Below are 21,215 nucleotides of genomic sequence, written 5' to 3'. Positions count from 1 at the left end.
GTTTATTAACAAAATGATTGTTATAGAGTACCTATACTCTAGCTACAAAAAGAATCACCCCTTGAAGAGATATTTTAGATATAGTTCAGCCTGAAGAGTCTAACAACCTACACAATTACTCTGTACATGCTGTGTGTCCTTACTAATCAGATTCCCTTTTCTATTCCCCATCCCCTCATGAAGACACTGCAGTTGCATCCCCCTCCTCTCCCCGCCTCATGTCTAGAATTTAATTGTTCGCAGTACTGTAGAAAGGAAAAATGGTACGTTTCAAAACACAAGATCTGTCTTCTGTGTCGCTTCTTTTTCAGATCACCAGCTTCAGCTCACAGAGTTCACTCACATATTCCGCATTGTGAGGGTCATATTCTAAGGCTTTTTCATAGCAATCAATTGCATCGTTCATTTCTCCATTCATCTTATGGACAAAGCCAAGCAAAGCAAAACCCTCAGCATCATGAATATCATTCTGAATCTTCTTTTCAGCAATTCTTTTTAGAGACTTTTCACCTAAATCTCTCTGTATTGTGCATACAATAATCTGTACACACTTTTTATAGTAGTTGATGGCTTCAGATTCAGAACTCATGTATTCCTTGAAGCGTCCATAATTGTAATAGATACGCTGCTTCTCCTCATCGGTAAGAGTGGTAAATGCCATAACGGTTTTATACGTGTCCTCGGCTTTTTTAATTTTAGTGGCTGCAAAGTACATTATTGCTAAATCTGTATACGCATAAACAAAAGTTTTCTTGTATTCCACCGCCTTCTCAAGATGAAACAGGGTTTTTTGCTCGAGGTCATTTAATTTTTCAGTCTCCGTTTGGCCGATATAACTGTTCCTGTTTCCAAACCTCCTTTTGTCATTGAAATACTTTTGCCTATAACAGTGTCCAATTTGGGAATGCAGAAATGCAGATCTTGGGATGAGATCTACTGCAGTTTGTAGGACACACAAGGCATCATCTAGCATTCCAGCTCTCCTGTAAAACTTTGCTACATAACGGAGTAAATATGGAGAACTTGGAGCTTGATTTATGGCTTTTTCAATATAGATTTTTCCCTCATCAGTCCTCTTTAGGTCTTGAAGCTTTAAGGCAAGAAGTGACTTCACCACGGCATCATTTGGATTCTTCTCCACTGCACGTTCCAGTAGCTCCAGTGATTTGCATTCTGAAGCAGGACATTTTCTGCCATCGAAACCTTCCAGTCTATAGACCACTGTTGCATATCCACTGTTCCACTCAGGGTCTTCTGGCTCCAGCTCCAAAGCCTTTAGAAAACATTGTTTTGCTTCTTCATAATATCGCCCACCACAGTATAACAATGTCCAGGCTTTTTCACCATAAATTTCAGCTACGTCTTTGGTATCTTTCAGTTCCTTATATATTTTCTCTACCTTATCTATATATTTTTGAGATTCTTCATACTGGTTTAAGTAGTAGAACACCCACGCGTAATTTCCGTATGTCACCAAATACTTTTGATCAGTCCCAGTCGGGTTGTTCTCTTTAATCATTTCTTCTGCTCGCTTTAAATGGGCAATAGCTTGTGTGTAGTCCCCTTTCAGATGCATCACATAGGCCAGTAGATTGTACACCATGTATTTGTTCTTGGTGACAAGGAATGTCAATTGATCATACAATCTGTCTGCTAATTCATCAGGGTCTGTGTCCTCTAAAAGAAGTTTCCAAGTGAAGTGGCATTTAAGTTGTAGTAAACGCAGCTTCAAAGTCCCCTTTTCTGATCCACTGGGATAAAGAATATGAGAGGTGATTGGTATTAGTAACTGAAATGCACCACCAGATACAGTATGTAACTAAATGTTATATGCATTATATGCCCTCTAGTCAGTATGTAAGGAAACTTTGGTTTCTGTGTGTCCAAACTGCAAGGTTAATTATGTAGCAAATATGCAGTAAACTTGATGCAAAATTCATGTGTTATTTGCTGATTTTTACACAGTATAAAGGACTATTCTAGTTTGCATTAACATACATTTAAAAAATATATGATTACATTTGCTGTCATTTTGTAATGTATTTCTTTTACCTTTATTGTCCCTATCTTCAGTTCTTAGCTGTGCTCAGATGACTATGTCCATGCACCTCTTTATTTCCTGTGATGTTTGTTTATGTCCAGGGGCGTACCCATCACTGCAGCAGTTGTAGTGGCTGCCACGGGGCCCGCAGTGGCTGGGGGCCTGAGCCATAATGGATGTCTGTCATCTATAAGAGCCGGGCCTCATTCCCCAGCCTGTGCTTCAGGGAGTGAAAGCGCTCATTAGTACAAGAGGCCCAGGAAGCAATGAATATGGCATTATTCACCATACCCTGGTCCTCTTCTCTGGGCACCGGCGCAGCATTTGGTCTGGATAGCGTACAGTTTCAGAACATAGTGTGGGTAGGGGTGCACTATCACCTGAGGCTGTGCGACATAAGGTCACAGTGCAGCGTTGGCCCCGGGCACAGTGCTGCACTAAGTGTGGCAGTGCCTTCCGGAGGGGAGGTGAGTGTTTTTTTTTTGTCTGTTCTGAGGTCTGCATTTAGGGTAAAAAGTGTAAATTTGGGTTTATAGGGGCGACAGGCGTCTGATCTAGTGTTTGTATAAATTTTGGAACTAATCTGAGCTCTGTATAAATTTGGGTGCTGTTTTCGGGTCCATATGCTGTAAATTTGGGAGCTGATCTGGGGTCTGCATAAACTTGGGAGCTGAACTGGGATATGTATAAATTTGGGGTTTGATTTGGGGTCTGTATATATTTGGGAGCTGATCTGGGGTCTGTATAAATTTGGGCATTGATTTTGGGTCTGTATAAATTTGAGAACTGATTTGGGGGTCTGTATAAATTTGGGGTCTGAACTGGGATCTATATAAACTTAGCTTTTCATTTGGGGTCTGCACACATTTGGGGGCTGATCTGGGGTTTGTATACATTTGGGGGCTGTTGTTAGGGACACTGCTGATGCTGTTGGTGCCTCATGGGTTTACTTGGATACAACAATAGGAAGTTCTACATACAGGGAGGAAATAAACCAGAGTGATTTGTCTATATGATGAAAACAGGGTCAGGGTTCAAATGGGAACAAAATAGATTGGGAAGATGTGCAAACAACTACAACTCTTGAAAACCATAGTAATCCCAGAAAACTCATTTAAGCTGCATATTTACAATGAATTTTACAATATACATTGAAAGGGTGAAATTCACTATGCCATTCTGCACCCTTTCCGCAAACTTTTTCCGCTAAATATGTTTTGAAAACCGCACCAGACACTGTGGGGTAAATTTATCAAGACTGGAGTTTCATATGGCAGTCTTGATCTTCTGTACGCTAGAGTGAGATGTGCCTAATTTATTAAAGAAGTTTTCAGGAAGTAGAATATCGATGACCCATCCTTAGAGCTGAACATTTTTTTCAGTCTTAGCTGAAGGTGAGAGAAAGGGAAGCAAACCTAAAATGTGCTATTTTGCATCAAGAACCTGGCACAATTCTGGCACAAAAATATGTCTGAAAGTAAACCAACCAATGTTGATATAGAGTCAGTGAAAAAGATCTATCCCTGCCCCACATTTCTCATCCATCCTGAGCTCCTGTGATACATTAGTGATGAGTGGCAGGGGCAATAATCAAATACGCGATATTTCACAAATATTTTGTAGAATATTCATCATATGTTCGCGAATTCGAGATTATATTCTTGATTGCAAAAATCTGCAATGTAATATTTGCGTAATGCGCCCAAAATACAGGCGTGGGTCACTTATGCAAAATTTTTAAGCTGGTATAAGTTTCCTGAGACTGGAGAAAATGGTTGGCACGGCAGAACATTAGCTTTATATGCAGATAGAGTTCTCCAATATATTTGCGTTTGCGAATTTTTGGCAATTAACGATGCTCATATTTTTTCGCAATTCGTGCAACTTGTGACATCACAGCACTATGTCTGTAGCATGTATGTATGGTCAGCTACACTATAGATCAATCTAACCTACACTGACTATCTCCCCCTAACTGTCTGAATTATATATATAATTTAACTGTCTAATGTAATACACAGAGCACAGAGCACAGCAATCACACTGCTGTCTCTTTCATAACTGCAATAAACTTTAGAAAATAGCTGCTGGGAAGGTTCTTATATAGTAAGGGGTAGGCAACTTTTCTATTGGTTGCTAGGGATGTTGCTAAGCTGTGACAAAGCCTTCTCATTGGCCCACAAGCTAGAACAAGGGAGGGATGACAACCTGATGTGTACTGTGTTAAAAAACAAAAAAAAACAACAACGAATATTCGATTTTACAAATATATAGCGCTATATTCTAAATGTGCCGATATTCGTGATAAAAATTTGCTTTTCAAATATTTGCTCTCAACACTATGATACATCTGGTGCAGGTCTAGAGAGCAGGGCTGCCAAACTTCTCCTAAAATTTTTCTGGACAACTGGAACAAAAATAACGGACAGCCCAAAAAGTTTCTGGACATACACCCCTCCCCTTTTTAGAGACCATGCCCCCATTCCAAAATTATAACAAGTGCTGACCCCTAGCACATGTCAAGGCACCTCTCACTTTTACTTAATTACAAATGGTCCATAAGACCAGCAAACGCCTTTTAATTCCATGTGCTACTTTGTCCAAATCCCCTGAGGACGCCAGATTAGCTGGTGAATCATGTCGGGTGGGGCAGTGTTTGAGTTATCTTTTAAAACAGCAGGTGCACAAGGTTCTATAATGGATGAATAGCACCAAGAAAATTATATATGACACAGGGACAGTAGATGAGTAAGTCTTCATGACCGCGCTGTGAAGATTCGCTATATTCCCGAGCTATTTATTTATATTGTGAAGGCAACAGTGTTCACTGGTGTATAAAGACAAAAAGAAACTGTGACACAGCTGATATTTTTAAACTTTTATTTTTTAGGCTACTTTCACACTTGCGTTTTTCTTTTCCGGCATAGAGTTCCGTCACAGGGGCTCTATACCGGAAAATAACTGATCAGTTTTATCCCCATGCATTCTGAATGGAGAGTAATCCATTCAGTTTGCATCAGGATGTCTTCAGTTTAGTCGTTTTGACTGATCAGGCAAAAGAGAAAACCGCAGCATGCTACGGTTTTATCTCCAGCGAAAAAAACAGAAGACTTGCCTGAACGCCGGATCCGGCATTTTTTCCCATAGGAATGTATTAGTGCCGGATCCGGCATTCAGAATACCGGAATGCCGGATCCGTCCTTCCGTTCTGCGCATGCGCAGACTGAAAAAAAGGTGAAAAAAATAAATGCCGGATCCGTTTTGCCGGATGACACCGGAAAGACGGATCCGGCATTTCAATGCATTTTTTCGACTGATCAGGCATTTTTAAGACTGATCAGGATCCTGATCAGTCTTACTAATGCCATCAGTTAGCATACATTTTGCCTGATCCGGCAGGCAGTTCCGGCGACAGAACTGCTTGCCGGATCTCTCTGCCGCAAGTGTGAAAGTACCCTAAGTCAGTAGGTATTTCTAATAAATGTTATGTTTTATAAATAGAAAGTAGCACATGGAATTAAAAGGCGTTTGCTGGTCTCATGCCCCCATTCCACATCCTCAAAATGCCATAAATATAATGCCTTTCAATTACAAACACCCCATATTTAAAGGGGTTGTCCAGTAGTTAAAAGTAAACGGCTCCCCTGATGTACAGTAGACGTTCTTTTTCCTCATTCTTTCTATCTGGTCCAGATGGCCATAATGAGTTCTTTCAGCCACATCTTCTCTCTGCAGAGTTTGCCACACAGACATTTTAAATTCCTCACTTTTCTATTATCGCCCTCCTCCTGCTGGGCACAGTGTTCTCCTGCTGCTAACCTTAATACTGTGCCAAATGCTATACTGTAGAAACAATAGTGCCATACAGATATTCCCACTATAGTAACAATGCTCCCCAAAGCCCTGCTAATAGTAGTAATTCTCTCCAAGAGTTCCCTCATTAGTAGTAGTGCTCCAATAGTGATAAAGCTCCCCCCAAGTGCCCCTCCAAATTGTGCCAAATAATTCTACCCCCCCCCCCCAATAGTTCCCCTGGTAGTAGTAATAATGCTCCATAATAGAAATTATTTTCATTATAGTGCCTCCAATAGTAATAAAGTCCCCCATAGTAACAATGATAACCCTCCATAGTGACCCAGCAGTAAAATTGCTTTCAAAGTGCCTCCCAGTAGTTATGAAGATCCCCAGTATTGATAAAGACTCCCATAGTGCCCCAGAAGTTATACAGCTCCTCTATAGTGCCCTTGGTAGTTATAATGCTCCCATATATTGCCCCAACTAATTATAATGCTCCTTATAGTGCCCCAAATAGATTAAATGTCCCCTATACTGCCCCAGTGACTCAAATGCCTGCAGCCCTCATAAGCTTAACAGTTCCCAATAGTGCCCCTGTACTTTAAATGATCCTCTATGCCATTCATGTGGCACAGGCAGGACCCAGGTGCAACATAAGTGGGCACAGTGCTGCTGCAGTGGTAGTAGGCCTGGATGGTAGTAATAGTGTAAGTGATGTGGGGTGATGTAGGGGTGGTGTATCCAGGTGACTGGCACTCTGCAGGGGCCTACAGGCAGGCTAGCTGCTGATGCTGCTCCTCACCTTGCACCGGGAGTTCAGTCTTTAGGCTTTCACTCCAGACACCACCCAGCCCCAGTCCTGCTCACCGGCTGCAGTCTCACTCAGGGTCCTCTCCTCTCTGTGGCGGAAAGTGACTCCTCCTTACTTGCACTTTTTTTTTTTGCAGAAGAAAACACTCAGGTTTTGCGGACTGTCCGTAAATTTACAGACTCTGCCAGATCTCAAAACCGGAAAGCCACAGCGCAAGTGGGAAACAGGTCTAAAACAAATTTCCTAAATATTTGCGCAAAATGGTGCATCTTAGAGTCTACCCCTTCCATCGAAGCTCTGTCCACTTTCTACAAAGACCCACCTCCATTTCAAGCATATTGGGAAAAAAAGTGTAGAAACCCTAGATGTGCCGAATTGTGCCATTAGTAATGCTGGGCCATTATAGCCACAACTTGACAAGATATAGCACACAGTCCTTTAATTATGACAACCTAGAGGTTAATCAACAAAACATTTAGGAAAAAGTTAAAGTTTTTACCTCATTTCGTCACGTTTCCTGTTCCCAAGGTCTCTGTGAATTGAAGAGGAAGCTTTCCAAATATAACCCAGTTATCCTTTCACTGTGCTTTTATAGTCTGGACAATCCTCCTCTGAAAGTCTAAAAGTCACACTCCACTATCACTACAAGGAGGAAAGACGGCAGAAATGATACTGCTGATTGCCAGGAATAGAAACAGATTACAGGTATTAGATAAGGTATGGAAACCGAAACCAGTTGCAGTATGTTAGTAAAGAGTCAACGGTGAAGGTATTCATTCCGGACATGTCTTCATCCCTTGTCTTGAAATGTCTTATTACTAGAAATTTCTTGAAAATCATGTTAGGTCCCATTCTGACAAACTCTGTCAAAAGGTTCGATTTGGGTCTGAATCAAATTCTACCTGAATTGAAAATGCTCCAAGTAGCCAGAAAATTGTTATGTAACACTTTGAGGTCTCTTAGGACTCATGACTGTTTTCTCTTTCTTGTCAATCTCTTTTTTTTTTTTTTTTTTCCTCTCGCCCTCCTCCTCATGGTTGATTGTGTTAACAAACAACCTGTTTAACCACTTCCCATCTGGGCCATTTGCCCCCTTCCTGACCAGGCCTAATTTTGCAAAACTGACATATCTCACTTCATGTGGTAATAACTTTGGAATGCCTTTATTTATCCAAGTCATTCAGAGATTGTTTTCTCGTGACACATTGTACTTCATGATAGTCATAAATTTGAGTCAAAATATTTCACCTTTATTTATGAAAACATCCCAAATTTACCCAAAATAGTCTAAATTTCAATTTCTCTGCTTTTAAAACAGAAAGTGATACCTCATAAAATATTTATTATTTAACATTCCCCATATGTCTACTTTATGTTGGCATCATTTTGGAAATGTCATTTTATTTTTTTAGGACGTTAGAAGGCTTAGAAGTTTAGACGAAATTCTTCAAATTTTTAGGAAAATTGCCAAAACCCACTTTATAAGGACCAGTTCAGGTCTGAAGTCACTTTGTGGGGCCTACATAGTGGATACCCCCATAAATGACCCCATTGTAGAAACTACACCCCTCAAGTTACTCAAAACTGATTTTACAAACTTTGTTAACCCTTTATGCGTTCCACAAGAATTAAAGGAAAATGGAGATCAAATTTTTAAATTTCACTTTTTGGGCAGATTTTCCATTTTAATCCAATTTTTTCTTTAACACATCGATGGTTAACAGCCAAACAAAACTCAATATTTATTACCCAGATTCTGCGGTTTACAGAAAAACCCCACATGTGGTCATAAACTGCTGTATGGGCACACGGCAGGGCGCAGAAGAAAAGGAACTCCACATGGTTTTTAGATGCCATGTCCCATTTGAAGCCCCCTGATGCACCCTTACAGTAGAAACTCCCAAGAAGTGACCCCATTTTGGAAATTAGGGGATAAGGTGCCAGTTTTATTAGTACTATTTTTGGGTACATATGATTTTTTGATCATTCATTATAACACTTTATGGGGCAAGGTGACCAAAAAATTGGTTGTTTTAGCACAGTTTCTATTTATTTATTTTTACAGCGTTCACCTGAGGGGTTCAGTCAAGTGACATTTTTATAGAGCAGATTGTTACGGACGTGGCGATACCTAATATGTATACTTTTTCTCATTTATTAAAGTTTTACACAATAATAGCATTTTTGAAACAAAAAAATTATGTTTTAATGTGTCCATGTTCTGATAGCTATAGTTTTTTAATTTTTTTAGAGATTTTCTTATGTAGGGGCTCATTTTTTGCGGGATGAGGTGACTGTTTTATTGGTACCATTTTGTGGGACATACGCATTTTTGATCACTTGGTGTTGCACCTTTTGTGATGCAAGGTGACAAAAATTGCTTGTTTTGACACAGTTTTTTTTTTTTTTTTTTTTTTACGGTGTTCATCTGAGGGGTTAGCTCATGTGATATTTTTATAGAGCTGGTTTTTATGGACGCGGCAATACCTAATATGTATACTTTTTTTATTTGTTTCACTTTAACACAATAATAGCATTTTTGAAACCAAAAAATGATGTTTTAGTGTCTCCATGTTCTAAGAGTTATAGTTTTTTTTTATTTTTTGAGAGATTTTCTTATGTAGGGGCTCATTTTTTGTGGGATGAGGTGACGGTTTTATTGGTACCATTTTGTGGGACATACGCATTTTTGATCACTTGGTGTTACACCTTTTGTGATGCAAGGCGACAAAAATTGCTTGTTTTGACACAGTTTTTTTTTTTTTTTTTTTTTTTTACGGTGTTCATCTGAGGGGTTAGCTCATGTGATATTTTTATAGAGCTGGTTTTTACGGACGTGGCAATACCAAATATGTCTATTTTATTTTATTTTTTCTATTTTTAATTATTTTTTTTAATTCCTTACTTGGGGACCTTTTTTTTTTTTACATGTGAAACTTTTTTTTATTTTATTTTTTTCAACCCTTTATTTTTTTTTATTTTATTTTACACTTTTCGTCCCCCATAAGGTCATACAAGACCTCTGGGGGACATTTGCTTCACTTTTTCTTTTTTTTTTTTCACTGTTGATTTCTCCTGTAACTGGGGCTGACATGATTCTGCGCTGTACAGCCTCAGAGCAGGGCTGATCGAGGTCTCTGTAAGACCTCACACAGCTCCTGCACGCTCCGGTCCCGGCGGTCACATGACCGCCAGGCCGGAACAGGAAGCGCTCGCTCGGTATGCAGCGATCTAGACGGCAGGGACACCTGGGCACTGTCCCTGCCTTCTCTCTGGGTTGCCCTGCTGTCACTGACAGCGGGCAACCCGATCAGCAGCTGCACGATTAGCGTGCAGCTGCTGTTTCTGAAAGGACGTTTTAAAACGTGCTTTCAGAAATAGAGGTCCACCCATAGGACGTTTATATCCTATGGACGGACTTAAAGCGGTCAAAAAAATATTGCACAGTCACATTTGTTCTGCTTTTTTAAATTAAAAATGTTCCAAAATTTTTCTCTTACTGAGGGCAAAAAAATACACAGACACAAAAAAGGATCTCTCAAAATATATCAGAGTGATCCCAATCATAGCGCTGCCCCAAATAGGCTGTAGTCACTGACAAGTATAAATGACAGGCCAAGACCAAAGTGCAATGTGTAAACAAAAGCCTGAAATCAATGGGAATACTACTAAATCTATATGTGGGTCCCCAAGCAAATAGGTAGTACCAAGATTAGAAGCCAAAGGCCAACATAATCAGGCATTCAAATAATAAATAGGTCCAAGAAAATAACACCTATGTTAAAAATAAAATAAATAATGCTATCCATAAATAGTGATGTGATATAATATAAACCAAAATATGCAAAGGGAAAGTGCTAATACAAAATGTGTAAAAGCGGGAAAAAATACAATATGAGATATGACCTGTAATGTAAAGAAATAGCCCAGAAGCTCTGTAGTGCTTTTCGCTGATGTTAATAATGCAGCTTCCTCAGCTAAAATAATCATGACGATGGTATTGGTCAGTTAGGTTCGACTTTCCGTAACCCCTCTTAATATAAAATGTATGGCAGCCCATTACTGCCCCTTCATCAACTAGCACTTCTGTATTCCCGCAACCCAAATAAGACACGGACACTGAGCTAAATTGAATCGGACACAGAAGCCGTTTTATTACCATGAAACCATTTAAAATAACATTTTTTACTTACAATAACCCATATGCAACGGCATATGAACAATTCCTATTCCCCATATGTATAACATATAACTAATTAAGTGGGAGGTCCTTGAAGCCCCATATGATCTGTTAACCCCCGTCCGGGGTACACCATCTTGCCTCCAGCCGATAAGCGCCAGCTCAGAGGCACCACTGATGGCCCTCTAACCCTGCCACAAGAAACCGCCAACCAAGGGAGTCCAGCCCTGTCCATGGAGCCCTCCCCTCCTCAACACCAGAGATTTATTCCAACTTCAAGGACCTCCCATCACCACCAATGCACAGGCTTGAGCCCTTAAGTCTGTGCGTCCCTTCACACTCCCAAGGCCGTTTCAATGCCTTCTTGCAGGGCCAAACACCACGAGTCACTCCCAATTGCATTTAGATGGACTCCATCCTCCCGCCAAAAGCCCCGTACCCTTTTCCAGATCCCCATGCCTTACTGCCCTATTCCAGGCCATAAAACACCCCATAGCCCGATTAACTTTAACACGGCCCCTATTCAAACCCTCTATTGAATGCGCCCCGCGCCACACCCGCCACGGAACAATATCTTACCAGACCGTAACTAGCCCCAGAAAAAGTGACCACAAATGAAGCAAATTGAATATGATTTCCCTGACTAGTTCCCTAAAAGGACGTGCCCCCAAGTCATTCCCACCCACGTGCAGCACCAAAACATCCGGGGCTCTGTCTAGCCGCACATAACGATGAAACTCTGGCAAAACCCTACTCCAAACCATACCGCTGCAACCCAGCCACTGTATCACCACCACTGAGTGCGAAAAACTGAGGTGCCGACCATCTGGGTGTACTGCTGCCCGCAAGGCGCCCCAATATACATATGAGTGCCCGAGGATCCACACTAGAGCCAGCTCCAAACCTGAAAAAAAAATGGAAAAGAAACCAAGAAGCAAAGGCAGCGGAAAAAATGACCTAACCCATTACAATCTATCCGGTCAAAGATATGATCGAAACCGAATAGTCTCCCAACGCCCAATCCATTTTATGACCTCATCCCCCATTTCCCTTTGTGCAGCCTCAGTCGTCATTCAAATCTGAAAAGAGTGGCTTGAGTAACGTGCAAGACCAACCCCCAAACGATCCAGGCACCTACGAAAAACTGCAGTGAATTGATAACGAGACTCGTAAGAACCATCCACGTGGACCAACAGAGGCGATGCCCCCTTCTTTCCCCCAGCCAAATAATCCTGAAGACACCGCACAGAGCACATCAAGCACCCCATCACAGAAAATAACACCCCCCTACACTACCTACCCTCTACGTCTGTCTTCGACACCAGATCTGAAACTTCACCCTATCTGAATAAAGATCTATATCCTCGTTAAACAAACCCCCACCCCGCTGATCAATAGGACAAACTAGCTACCCCAAATGCAATGCCCCAAATAATGCTAAATAAAAGGCTAAGCGAAACAAACACACCACAAAAGGGAAAGTACACACCGCAGTCACTTGCTCCCCTAATGCTAACGTCAAGGAAAAAGAGACCGGCCATCTGCCATCTTCCCCCGCCCACAATCGCCTCCAACCCTTAAGCTCTTGCCTCACCAAGAAAACGCTGACATAACTCATCAACAGGAAAACTATCTTGAGTATCTTCCATAGTACCTGGAGTGCTAATGCCTCTTCAGGGAGTGCAGAATTATTAGGCAAGTTGTATTTTTGAGGATTAATTTTATTATTGAACAACAACCACGTTCTCAATGAACCCAAAAAACTCATTAATATCAAAGCTGAATATTTTTGGAAGTAGTTTTTAGTTTGTTTTTAGTTTTAGCTATTTTAGGGGGATATCTGTGTGTGCAGGTGACTATTACTGTACATAATTATTAGGCAACTTAACAAAAAACAAATATATACCCATTTCAATTATTTATTTTTACCAGTGAAACCAATATAACATCTCAACATTCACAAATATACATTTCTGACATTCAAAAACAAAACAAAAACAAACCAGTGACCAATATAGCCACCTTTCTTTGCAAGGACACTCAAAAGCCTGCCATCCATGGATTCTGTCAGTGTTTTGATCTGTTCACCATCAACATTGCGTGCAGCAGCAACCACAGCCTCCCAGACACTGTTCAGAGAGGTGTACTGTTTTCCCTCCTTGTAAATCTCACATTTGATGATGGACCACAGGTTCTCAATGGGGTTCAGATCAGGTGAACAAGGAGGCCATGTCATTAGATTTTCTTATTTTATACCCTTTCTTGCCAGCCACGTTGTGGAGTACTTGGACGCGTGTGATGGAGCATTGTCCTGCATGAAAATCATGTTTTTCTTACCTTGCAGACTTCTTCCTGTACCACTGCTTGAAGAAGGTGTCTTCCAGAAACTGGCAGTAGGACTGGGAGTTGAGCTTGACTCCATCCTCAACCCAAAAAGGCCCCACAAGCTCATCTTTGATGATACCAGCCCAAACCAGTACTCCACCTCCCCCTTGCTGGCGTCTGAGTCGGACTGGAGCTCTCTGCCCTTTACCAATCCAGCCATCTGGCCCATCAAGACTCACTCATTTCATCAGTCCATAAAACCTTAGAAAAATCAGTCTTGAGATATTTCTTGGCCCAGTCTTGACGTTTCAGCTTGTGTGTCTTGTTCAGTGGTGGTCGTCTTTCAGCCTTTCTTACCTTGGCCATGTCTCTGAGTATTGCACACCTTGTGCTTTTGGGCACTCCAGTGATGTTGCAGCTCTGAAATATGGCCAAACTGGTGGCAAGTGGCATCTTGGCAGCTGCACGCTTGACTTTTCTCAGTTCATGGGCAGTTATTTTGCGCCTTGGTTTTTCCACACGCTTCTTGCGACCCTGTTGACTATTTTGAATGAAACGCTTGATTGTTCGATGATCACGCTTCAGAAGCTTTGCAATTTTAAGAGTGCTGCATCCCTCTGCAAGATATCTCACTATTTTTGACTTTTCTGAGCCTGTCAAGTCCTTCTTTTGACCCATTTTGCCAAAGGAAAGGAAGTTGCTTGATAATTATGCACACCTGATATAAGGGTGTTGATGTCATTAGACCACACCCCTTCTCATTACAGAGATGCACATCACCTAATATGCTTAATTGGTAGTAGACTTTCGAGCCTATACAGCTTGGAGTAAGACAACATGCATAAAGAGGATGATGTGGTCAAAATACTCATTTGCCTAATAATTCTGCACGTAGTGTAGAAGGTGCCCCACTAGGAGGGGACAGTGAAGAAAAAGAGGATTCTACAAGAAAGAGGAGTAGGAGGAATGTTCAGAGCCCTGGCTCAAAGACACGGTGTCATACTAAGAAGTGACATCTACATCATCCTGCTATGACTGAGAGCAGTGGCGTAAGTAGAGTGTTATGGGCCCCAGTGCAAACTTTGGATCGGGCCCCCCCCCATTTTTACAAAGAAGCGGCAGATTTTCTTACTAAGGGCTCTTTCCCGTGCGGCTAGTCTGCTGCGTGAATGACAGCCAAGCCCCTCTCCGGACAGCAGAGACACGAAGCAGTAACATGATTAATAAAGCTTCGTGCCTCTCTGTGATCTTTTTACTACAAAATCACAGTGAGATAAAGTTGTCACCGTGATTTTGTAGCCAAACGATCATAGAGAGGCAAAGAGCATTATCTATCATGTTACTGCTCTGTGTCTCTGCTGTCCGGAGAGGGGCTTGGTTTTCTTTCACGCAGCGGATTACCCGCATGGGATCCGCTCGTGTTAAAGACCCCCTAAGCCCAATGCATGGCTACACTCACCCAGTCCTAATAAAATCTGGTCCTACCTCATCCAGGGTGTCGCTGGCGTTGGCGTAATGTCCGCTGGATCCAGAACAAGGTCCCTGTGGTAAAAGAGAAAAAAAGAATAATCACATAAGGGAGGGATGGTGACTGCCCCTATGAAATCACCAGCAGGGGGCGCTGTGCTGGCCTGTAAGACTGAGCTATGCCAATGTATAGCAGGGTAGTTTAGGAAATTTCCCCTAAGTGCTACCACACAATACTAATGCCTACCTTGTGGTCCCTTCACAAAAGTTATGTCCTTCTTGTGGCCCCTCACAGCAGTTATACCCACCTTTGTTCCTGTCACAGTAGTTATGCCCAGATATGTGCCCCTCACAGTAGTTATGCCAAATATGTGCCCCCTAACAGTAGTTATACCAAATATGTGCCCCCTCACGGTATTTATGCCAGATATGTGCCCCTCACATTAGTTATGCCCAGATATGTGGCACCTCACAGTAGTTATGCCCAGATATGTGCCCCCTCACGATAGTTATGCCCAGATATGTGCCCCCTCACCGTAGTTATGCCCAGATATGTGCCCCTCACAGTGGATATGCCCAGATATGTGCTCGCTCACAATGGTTATGCCCAGATATGTGCCCCCTCACAGTAGTTATGCCAAGATATGTGCCCCCTCACAGTAGTTATGCCCAGATATGTGCCCCTCACAGTGGATATGCCCAGATATGTGCTCACTCACAGTGGTTATGCCCAGATATGTGCCCGCTCACAGTTGTTATGCCAGATATGTGCCCCCCTACAGTGGTTATGCCAGATTATGTGCCCCTCATATTAGATATGCCCACATATGTGCCCCTCACAGTTGTTATGCGGTTATGCCAGATTATGTGCCCCCCTCACAGTAGTTGTAATATGTGCCCCCTCATAGTTATGCCTTTATATGTGCCCCCCTCACAGTAGGTATGGCAGATTAGGTGCCCCCTCAGTAGAGATGCCCACTTTTGTGCCCCCTCACTCTAGTTGTGCCCATGAACCCCCCCCCCCTTCCCCTTTGCCCCCAGTCTACAGAGTTAGGAAAAGAAAAAAAAAAAACACATACTTACCCTCTTCCCTGATGTTGCGCTGCCACACTCACATCGCGCTGCTGGCTGTACTGAAGGCAGTTTCCCGGGCCTTCAGAGCTCCTTCCACAGCCAGCAGTACGATGTGCGGGCAGCAGAGGGAGCGCTGGAGCTCCTGCTTCACTGATGACCTGGAGACAGCCCGGCAGTGACAAGAACTGCTGGGCGGACTGTATCTGAGTGAGTGAGTGCGTGCGTCCCCCTCTTCCTCCTCCCCCCCTCTGCGCAAACCTCCCCTACCTCGCCTCATATTAAACATGTAATGGAGTGCCCTGATGGGTGCCCGGCATTGTCACTGTACTTCATGCCGGGCCCCGTCACAGCGCTTCATTACATGTTAGTACAGCGGGCCCCCGCCGGGCCCGGTCACAGTCGCACTCCCTGCGACCGCGATCGTTACACCCCTGACTGAGAGGATGATTGAGTCATCCAGTACACAATTTTAGATTAATCAAGTTTTATTGAAGTTTTCATTTTAAACTTTACAAAATAACAATGCTCCGGAAGGAGCGTCATGACAAATTCTGACAGTATTGGTATAATAAGGCAAGACAGTGAGCACTAACAAGTATCGCACAGTCCTCTCGTAGTTGTTCCGTTTTGTCAAAATTCGTTGATCAGATTGTCAACAGAGAGTGATTGACAAAAAAAGAAAAAAGAAAAACACAGAAAGAAAGAAGAAAGAAGATGGAGAGGGGGAAGGGGAGGGAAAAGACCATATCTCTATCGCTAAAGGGGATATAAAACCTAAAGCCTACATCACCACCTCGTATAGAGGTCCTGCTACCTCATGTAGCCATGATAACGAGAAAGTCCGGGGACTCCATTGCCGCAGCCCAACTCGCCCATGTCTCGTTATATTTATTCGACAAGTCGGATGCCTCTGCCGAGATCTCCTCCATTCTGGCTATTTGTTGCATTTCTTGAAGCCAATCCCTCATCGTGGGAACCTGTGTGGAACGCCAGTATCTAGGGATTACTGTCCTAGCTGCTGTGATAAAAAATCAAAGTAATGACCTCTTTTGAGACGACATAGATTCCGGAAGGATGGAGAGGAGCGCCACTTGAGGAGAATTATTGACTGGTTTAGGAGAAATTTTATGGAATGCTTGGAATACTGAATCCCAAAAGGGTTTAATTAAGTCGCAGCCCCACCATACATGAAGCATTGTACCTCTGTCTTTGCAACATCTCCAGCATAACTCCGAAACTGAAGGAAAAATTCTATGAAGTCTGACCGGGTATCTATACCAACGGGATAATATTTTGTAGTTCTTCTCCTGAGCGGCGCATGCCGTAGACAGCTTGTGAGAGTAAAGAAAAGCTTTTTGACAATCTGATTCAGCTATGCTAGTGCCTAAATCTGACTCCCAGTCCTTGATGAAGTGCGGGTTACCCTTATGAGAATCCTTTAGAAGGATCTGGTACAGGAAGGAAACAAGGTGAGTCGGTGGAGAGGACAAAGTGAATAATTTTTCAAAATCCGTGAGCGAGGCCCCAAAAGAACACTGTGCTCCCCTGGACAAGACGAATGATTTAATTTGCTCATATTCCAGCCAGGAAATCTTTTTATCCGGGAATCTGTTGGACAGGACTGAAAAAGAAGGAAGTGTACCTCCCTGCATCAGATGATAAAAGCGAGGGTCATCCGAGATCCTAAAGCCTAAGAATGAGACCCTACCTGTTCCAGCTCGGAATGCTGGGTTATGAAAGACAGGAGTAATCGGGCTAAGTCTTCTGATACACATCCCCTTGCGTATTAAAGAATCCCAGAGTCTGATGGTGTGTTGCAATAACAAGGAGTGGTTAGAAGATCGTGGGCGATCTACAGATGATAGCCAAGTAATGTGTTTAAGAGGAAGGGTGCATAGGGTTTGTTCCAAGCAAACCCATTGTTTCGTGCCAGAGTGGTGGTGCCAGTCTAACACTCTAATGAGTATTGCAGCTGAATGGTACAACCTGAGGTCCGGTAAACCTACGCCCCCTTGGGATTTAGATCTGGTTAAGGTAGAGTGACCTAGCCGTGGGCTACCCTGCCCCCATATAAAACGAGTGAATGCCGTTTTGGCTTTCCGAAAAAAGGAGGATGGTGGTGAAAGTGGGAGTGCCTGGAATATATATAAAAATTTAGGTAAAATATCAATTTTCAAGACATTAATCCGACCAAACCACGATAGCTCCTTTTTGTTGAAAGTCCCAAGATCCTTAATTATCTTTTCCAATAAAGGGAAGTAGTTCAATGATAATAAGTGTTTACTGTCAGCTGGTATGTGTACCCCTAAGTACTTAATGGTGATGGGTTGATGTTTGAATCTAAAGGCTAACAGAAGACTCGCAAATTCACTATGTGGGACAGTTACATTGAGGATTTCAGATTTTGTGTAATTAACTTTAAAATTACTTAAATGGCCAAACTGTTCAAATTCTTTTAGAATCGAAGGGATAGAAATACGCGGCTGAGTGATATATAATAAGAGATCGTCAGCGTATAACGCCGTCTTATACTGCCTGCTCTCAACTGTAAGACCGTGAATGGATGGGTTCTTACGGAGGGCTACAGCCAGATGCTCCATCACTAATACATATAAAAGGGGGGAAAGCGGGCAACCTTGCCTAGTCCCGTTACGAATCGGTATGGGTGCAGACAATAGCCCATTAACCCTTACCTTTGCTGTAGGATCTGAGTATAGGGCACGTATGCAATTTAATTGGGCCCACCCCAATTTGCCGTAATGTTGAGTCCAGGAAGGTCCAATGGACCCTGTCAAAGGCCTTTTCAGCGTCGATCGAAAGTAAGCATAAAGGCGAGTTACTGTTTCTGGCTATATCCGTAAGTATCACTGTTTTAATAGTATTGTCCCTGGCTTCTCTTCCGCGAACAAATCCCACCTGGTCTGTGTGGACAATGTTTGGGATTACATGGGCCAACCTATCTGCTAGTATTTTGGAATACAATTTAATATCTATATTGATCAGTGAGATCGGCCGGAAATTAGCTGATAAAGAATGATCTTTTCCTGGTTTAGGGAGAACACTTATATGTGCCTCTAGCGATTGTCTAGGGAATAAAGACCCAGGACCGATGCTGTTAAAGACCTTTGCGAGGAAAGGAGCCAGTAGGTCGCTAAGTTGTTTAAAGAAGGCCGTTGTGAAGCCGTCAGGGCCAGGGCATTTCCCACCTGGCGATCTTTTAATAACGTTCCTAACATCCCCCTCAGAAATATCAGCATCTAAACTCTCTTTATCCGCCCCAGATATCGTGGGTAAGGCCGTTTCAGTAATATATTTCTCAATCCGCTTTTCTAAGGCAGTTGGTGGCATGTCAGAGAATTTACCTTTAAGAGTATACAGCTTAGAGTAATATTCCCTAAAGACTTCTACTATGTCTGTGGGGTTATGTGTGTTAGTGCCATCATCCCTCTTAATACAAGGTATGAAGGTTTGAGGGCCCCTGGGGTGTAACAGTCGTGCTAATGGCCTTCCGCATTTATTGGAGAATTCATAAAAGAGTCTTCTCCCATGCTCTCGGAATTTCCTGTATTTCTGGTCTATCAGGGTTTTAATAGAGTCTCGCACCTTAAGCAGTTCAACATGTGTGCTGGCAGAAAGTGACTGTTTGTGTGATCTTTCGAGATCATGGGCCTGGGCCAATAATTTCACAAGCGTCGCCGCTTTTTCCTTCTTCAATCTAGAGCCATGTTTTATGAACGTGCCTCTAAGGACACATTTCATCGCCTCCCACTGAATTGGGAGTGGCGTGGGGTCAGTAGAGTGAATCTGAAGGAATTCATTGATGACACCACGTACCTCCGCCATGCACACCACATCCCTCAAAAGGTTATTGTTCAATCTCCAATTCCACGGTTTTGCCAGAGCATCAGGCAGTTCCACGGAGAAGAATATGGGCGCATGATCGGAAAATAAAATGTCACCAATGGAGGCCTCAGGTTTCCAAGCCAGCATATGATGGCTTATAAGAAAAAAGTCTATGCGGCTATACGATTGGTGGGGAGAAGAAAAGAAGGTATAATCCCTACCGCGGGGATGTAGCGTCCTCCAAACATCAACGAGTTGAAGGGAGTGCAACCGTGCAAGTAAAGATCGTAGTTGTCTACAGGGGGCAGTGTTCTGTCTCGCCGAAGAGTCAAGGGCTGGGTTCAGCGTAAAATTGAAATCTCCACCGACAATCACCTGACCCTCCATAAATTCCTCCAATTTACTCAGAAAGCACCTGCAAGAAGAAATCTGTTTAACGTTAGGGAGGTACCAGTTTGCAATCGTAAACATTGAGGAATTAATCCTTAATTTAAGGAAAATGTAGCGCCCCTCTCCATCCATGCAGACATCTACAATCGTTCCCTGAAATGACTTATGAAAGGCTATGGAAACCCCTCTAGATCGGGAATTAGTACTGGGACTATGATGCCATTGAGGGAAATATCTATTTTTAATCACCGGCACATGTCCCTCACCAAAGTGGGTTTCCTGTAATAACAAAACGCTGACTTTTTGTTTGTGCATTTGATACAATATCTGGGACCTTTTCTGTGGAGTACTAAACCCTCGAACATTCAAGGAGGCAACCTTGAGAGCACTCATTTTCCAAGAGATATGGACAGGGGAAGGGATAAATCAAAGGAGGGGGGGTAATAGGTAAAAGATTAAAAATAGAGAGAGATGAAGAAAAGAGAGAAGAGGAGAGAAGCAAATTAAATACGTCACCTTAAGTGCGGCGACAAAAAGAGGAACACCAGCCCCGATTATGGGGTAGCGTCCCTAATGGAAGGGGTGTTGTCACACAACCACTATCGTGTGAATCCCTGAGTGAGACGGGTTTTCGATAGATGATCCTCTCCCGACTCCAACTCCCCAGGAGACCCCGGGAATCCCTGTTCTCAGCATCGTCCACCGCATCCGCCAAGTATTGTAGCTGAAAGGAATGGGATTCCAAGATGGCCCCCTGAGAGTCCTGTTTAGCGCTCACAGTGGTCACTGATTGCTCTACCTCCGTGACCCTCTCTCCTATGGAAAGCAGTTCGCGTTTAATAGAGTTCATCTCTGCTCTATAGACCCTTTCTAGTCTAGTAAAATAAAGTTCCATATCAGATTTAGTAGGCATCGATGAAATCTGGTTGCGGAGTTCTTTTATGTCAGAGGAATATGGTGCCTCTGACTGCACATATAAATTCTGCGACGCCGCTGCTGCAAAATCCAGAGCTGTGGCGGGTGGTGCGCCTAAAGGCGATGTAGCAGGCACGAGTGGCGCATCCGGCTGACCAAGTGGGGGAAAATCCCGCTCCCACTCGCCTCGGTCTCCAGCAATGGCGTCTTCCCGCCAAGCGGCCGCGGGGCCGTGCGGGGTAGGTGAGTTTGTCTCTGCCTGCGACTCCCTCCCCTGTACCTCAATCGCAAGCTCCGTGTCGGCTGTTCCCGCTGGATCCTTGGCGGTGTCCATACCGGATTGCGGCATTGGCTCCTCTCCTTCTGAGAGCTCA

The 21,215-nt window shown here is 43.1% G+C and overlaps 1 protein-coding gene across 1 annotated transcript; it reads right to left on the bottom strand.

Moving 5' to 3' along the window:
* Positions 1 to 307: 307 nt before the first annotated feature.
* LOC122942166 (interferon-induced protein with tetratricopeptide repeats 5-like) lies at positions 308 to 7,199 on the bottom strand. Its single transcript, XM_044299670.1, has 2 exons — positions 7,147 to 7,199; positions 308 to 1,751 (listed from the first exon to the last, which is right to left on the bottom strand). The coding sequence occupies exons 1-2, from the start codon at positions 7,149 to 7,151 to the stop codon at positions 308 to 310; spliced, it is 1,449 nt and encodes a 482-aa protein (XP_044155605.1). The 5' UTR covers positions 7,152 to 7,199.
* Positions 7,200 to 21,215: the final 14,016 nt, after the last annotated feature.

Source organism: Bufo gargarizans, chromosome 6 (assembly GCF_014858855.1).
Source record: "Bufo gargarizans isolate SCDJY-AF-19 chromosome 6, ASM1485885v1, whole genome shotgun sequence".
In the NCBI taxonomy this organism is placed as follows: Eukaryota; Metazoa; Chordata; class Amphibia; order Anura; family Bufonidae; genus Bufo; species Bufo gargarizans.
This window is presented reverse-complemented; position numbering and strand designations above follow the sequence as displayed.